Source organism: Amblyomma americanum, chromosome 1 (genome assembly GCF_052857255.1).
Source record: "Amblyomma americanum isolate KBUSLIRL-KWMA chromosome 1, ASM5285725v1, whole genome shotgun sequence".
Taxonomy (NCBI): domain Eukaryota; kingdom Metazoa; phylum Arthropoda; class Arachnida; order Ixodida; family Ixodidae; genus Amblyomma; species Amblyomma americanum.
Genome location: NC_135497.1, coordinates 23,310,335 through 23,315,576, shown reverse-complemented (window position 1 = coordinate 23,315,576; position 5,242 = coordinate 23,310,335). Strand labels below are relative to the sequence as shown.

General features: G+C 40.7%; 1 protein-coding gene across 1 annotated transcript; it reads right to left on the bottom strand.

The window, feature by feature from the left end:
* Window positions 1-1,036: 1,036 nt before the first annotated feature.
* LOC144131318 (uncharacterized) lies at window positions 1,037-3,231 on the bottom strand. Its single transcript, XM_077664445.1, has 4 exons — window positions 3,024-3,231; window positions 2,582-2,741; window positions 2,209-2,312; window positions 1,037-1,670 (listed from the first exon to the last, which is right to left on the bottom strand). The coding sequence occupies exons 1-4, from the start codon at window positions 3,153-3,155 to the stop codon at window positions 1,653-1,655; spliced, it is 414 nt and encodes a 137-aa protein (XP_077520571.1). The 5' UTR covers window positions 3,156-3,231; the 3' UTR covers window positions 1,037-1,652.
* Between the last annotated feature and the right edge of the window lie 2,011 nt (window positions 3,232-5,242).

Here is a 5,242-nt window from a genome sequence, read left to right as displayed (position 1 = left end):
TCCCATAGCAAATGCTTAAATGTAGAGTAACGGGCACTTGACTACGATTGTGATATCACCATAAATACAGTCAACATTTTTTTAAGGTACAAAAAAGAATAAAAACTAGGGTATGACACCTTTCAACATGTCGTTAAACAGAAAACTCGACTAGAATCTGAAATTCAGACACCAGGGCAGCTGGTCAAGTGAACAGAATTTACAACACAGAAGAGGCCCTCGGAATGTGACGCTATAGGCTAATGGTAAATGAGCTAGTTCAAATCGCAGCTTCAAGAAGGATCCCATTTATACAGTGCGTTCTTTACAAGACACTATACATTGGAAATTAAGCACTGGACCATAAAGTACACGTATACCCATACTTGCCTCTCAGACAAAAAGAGTAAATGCACATAGTCACAATATAACAGAATTTTTCAGATGAGTGAACCCACTGAATAAGGAGTAAATGGCACATGATATGAGTACTAATGACATGCACAATGGTCTTAGATTGTAGACTCATAGCAAAACCAAGAATTCTTTGATAGCCAAAAGACAAAGCTGTTCAAAATAAAAAAGACTAGAACACAAAAGTATCATACATTTGGCACATGTGCACACAATGAACATAGTTCAAATCTGGCAGTTGGGCGACTAAATGGCAACTCCACGTAGGTTTGTGGTTATAAGGTGCTAATGATGAACATCCTGGTCGAAGCAGCCAGTCTCAAAGACGTCAAGGCTTTATGGCTGCACATTGAACAGAACTGTTTGCAGATTCTTGGCAAAATATAGCAACAGGAAACTTTAAAATCAAATAAAAAAAGGAAAGGCTACAAAGTACAGAACTACCAAGCTGCTAAAATACTTGGGAAGTTGGACATCAACCGATAACAATATGCGAGGGACCTTTGCAATGGCCACCTCAACACGTTTGTTTCAGATGAAAACAGCAGTTGCTCTAGCTTGTATAAAATATTTCCACGCATGCGAGTGAGTTCACCAAATGTGGAGTTAAAAGCACTAATGTAACAAATGATAAACACACCAGTCCCAAAGCCAAACCAGCACAGCCTGTGTACTTTTAAAGGCAAGTGGAAGCTTGACTAGAGTAGAAAAGCAGGCCGCATTTCGAGAATATTATGATGAAAGTGAAAGCGGACACATAATAGGTTCAACAACTGGAGATGTCTAAACTGACTGCCTTTCTACAGCAGTCTCAAATGTAAAGAGTAAGGCCCTTGCCCATGCAATGAACATAGTTCACACCCTGCGTTGGGCCAACAAAATGTGTTACATGTTGTTTAATACAATGAAATGATGTGGCAAAATATGATGATTAAAAAAGTTAGTCTCAAAGTATGTCAAAGCAATATGGCTTGCACTGCTGAAAAGAAAGACTCCAAACTTTGAACTGTAATATTCTCTACAAGGTAGAAAAAAAACAATTATTACAAACATAAAATGACTACAGTAATAGAACTATCGGACATGTAGGCAAGTCAGTAACTTACTGTTGAAAAAGACTAGCCCTCAAAGTACATATGCTGCGATATTGTGTGTAGTGGTTGCCAAGGTAAACCTGTCACCTCAGGTGCAGGCAGTGGTTACTCATCACATTTGCAACGGCCATTATGGCCATGAAGAGAGGTTCTTGACACTTGCAGTCAGCCCACCGCATTATTCTAGGGAAGAGAAAAGACCACATTAGACCACATTATTGGTCAAATGTTCAGGGGAATCCCCCAAAGTGGAGTAGAATTTGTAATAAGGGATTAATTCCTCATTGGCATCCACCCAAGCAGCCGTACGGCTTCAAAGGAAAGCTATACAGCTTTCTCAAAGCTGTATAGCTTTCCTTTGTAGCCGTACAGCTGCGCTTGGGTGGATGCCAATGAGTCATTACTCCCTTATTACATAGACCACATAATTCTAGTGAAGAAGAGAAAAGGTTTGGGTGTGCTAGGCTAGTTGGTCATATGCTCTAATTTTCAGCAATCCATCGGTTACTTTGTACTGCTAACATTTTATAGCCATGAAAACACTGCTATGGTGTGCAAATCTTTTGCCAGGAAGCAGCCAAATCAGTTGATAACACTGCGTGTTTATTTTCAATACAAAAGTTACATTATTCAAAAATAAGATAAAGTAAGATAAAGATAACTCAAAAATCAATCCTTAATTGGCCTGTCCAGCTTTAGCAAGATAAAAAGGCTGCATTACCTTCCCAGTGGCACTGCAGTGCCGGGCAGGAGCGTGGCGCAGCCACTCATGGATAGCTGCTCCAACGACGTAGTCATTGGCGTCATGACCCCTCTTTATGGCACCTATTCAGAAAAATTTCACCCATGTAATTATTTCCTGCCTAGGTTTGCGGACCCCTCCTCCAACAGACAACTGAAGCTTCCATAAACAAACTATGATAATAAAGCATTTTAGCCAAATGCTTACGGCAAGGCTCCCCACTTACAGCGCAATATATGAAGCACAAGATAGAGGCCATAAGCAATCATCTAATATACAGCTGTACTATAACATGTCTTGAATGTAATAGCACTTGAAAAATCTTCACCCGTGCCAAAAATCCATGACTTACTTATTAGGCATGAGCAGAGCCGCAGGTCATTGAAAGCGTGTTTCCCTTTTTTGCCCAGCCACGAAAACTGGCATGCCAGGCTGTCCTCCAGAAGGTGCCGCAGGAGTCGTCTCGTTGATGAGGTTACATTCGCTCCACCTTTCCCCGAAAGTTCTTGAATCTAAAAAAAAATTAAATTGAACACAATCCTAACTGAAATTAAAGTTTCATATCCAAAACATTGCCAGCAGCTGCTTTTAGCGAGATAACATCATAGATGGCATAAAAAATGCAGTATAAGCGTTTTATAGTGTAGCCTTGACAAGCTCCATAATTGCATTCTACTTCTCTGAGTAAACAGGAATTCCACATCAAGTACCAAGTACCGTATTGCGCACAAATTCAAGTGAAAGTAGTAAAATATGCACCAACATACAGATTTCAGTTTAATAAAAATACTTACAAAATCTTCTCTCTTTGAACCATGCAGAGTCACATCAAATTCCTTCAGAGCCTCGTAATCTTTAAATGGAGTGGTGATCAACGGGTTTTGTTCACGGGAAACCACAACGTCCCTAGAAAGTCTGCCCGCCATTCCCACGATCACTTCACCTTGCTGCTGCTGCTGAATGATTCTCAGCAGGGAGAGTCTGCTCAGTACATGCTACTGGAACTCTAGAGGTGCATGCAGGCAAAATAATCCACAAAGAAAATCAGAATGATATGATAACAGAGAACTGTGAGCTGTGAAACTAATAGGTCTGAACCACACCAAACAGAGGAAGAAAACTGACAAAAGTGCATTAACAACTTAAACCAAGCAGGATGAAATTGGCGTGTTAAGCCAGGCAGTGTGAAACCGCAAATCAAAGCTACTGGTGGCATGCAAAAGCTTAAAGCACAGTGGCAGATGCAATAAATGTGCAAGTCTTGCTTGCTGTGTGAACAGGAACATATCATGCATGATAGTTGAAACCAGACCAGGCACATATAAAAACCGTACAGACCCAATGCGAGACATGCAGAAATGTTTAAGTCAGTGCTTCGTCTTTAGTCACCTTCGGGCAACATCAGCTTTCTTCGCGACCAGTGCTCTACTGCACCCTGGCTTGCAGGCAAGGGAAGACCTGTAGGAATGAGTGCATGAGCATTAAAAGTAATAAAAAAATAGCTTGCGCAAACACTACACCCACGCACCGGTCAAATGGCACAAAGTAGCCAATAAGAAGGAAATCAAATATTTAGCTTGACATAAAGACAGCGACATCTGTCTAACAGGCAGCTGAAATGTAGCTGCTCTGTAAGTGGTGCAAAGGCAGCAAAGGATCTGTACTGTATTTTGTTCATTGGAATGGCAGAGCATTTGCAAATGGCCAGCAATAATTTACAACTGAAATTTCAATTTGTGCTGTTCTGTTTCAGTTTCAACACCTAGTCTAACGTTCGACGGAATACCGTCTGGACAGGATGAACCATAATAACAGGGTGAAGTTTGGGTCACTGACCAAGTCAAAAAGAAACGAAAATGACGTTTCGGGTCCCGTACGGGACCCTTGTTCACAATAACTAATGACAGCTTGTTGGCCAAATTGATAGCGAATATTCACGTAGTCTAACGTTCGACGGAATACCGTCTGATCAGGATGAACCATAATAACAGGGTGAAGTTTGGGTCACTGACCAAGTCAAAAACAAACGAAAATGACGTTTCGGGTCTCGTACGGGACCCTTGTTCACAATAACTCAAAAACAAACGAAAATGACGTTTCGGGTCTCGTACGGGACCCTTGTTCACAATAACTCAAAAACAAACGAAAATGACGTTTCGGGACCCGAAACGTCATTTTCGTTTGTACGGGACCCGAAACGTCGTACGGGACCCGAAACGTCATTTTCGTTTGTACGGGACCCGAAACGTCATTTTCGTTTGTTTTTGAGTTGGTCAGTGACCCAAACTTCACCCTGTTATTAAGTTTCAACACCTGCATAGTGATGTGACAAAAAAGACGTTCATATGAAGCACAAAAATTTCAGTAAAACACCTCCTTGGTACCTTCTCATTCGAACTCTTGAGGCTTCTTAGTGCAGGTCAGACTCCTTTAAAGTAATGAAGTAGCAATAGTACTGCACTTTTTGTATGTCTCATATGGCCTCAACATGTTTTATATGTCCCGTCAACTTTCTTTGGTTGTACTGGAAACCAAGCCATGCAAAAAAATTCAATTGTTCATTATAACTGGGCACAGGTCAATTTCACATGCCGTTCCATGTTTACTAATTTGTGCATTATTCCAAATACCATACTACTAATATTTGGCATTTCAACAACACACTACAGCTGTGTCAATTAACACAATATGGCCACCATACAAGCTACACTTCCCAGCAATTGCCTGTAGGCAACCAAGTTTCACATTATGAGTAAAGGTCAACCACAACCATTTAAATGCAGTGCTGGAACCAGCCGGAAAGCGTATATACTAAACAATCAAAAATTAGTTGCAGCACAACATGTTGTCTCAACTTGAGTTTTTAAAAATGAACCATTCCTTAGGTTCTACAAAAGACCTTCAGTCTCATAGCCACATTTTAAGTGGCCTGCTCGGTTTAGCTTAATGACTAGCTTCGGCAGTTATGCACCAAATATATTCAAAAGGGCCATGTCCAATGCCTCAAAATTTA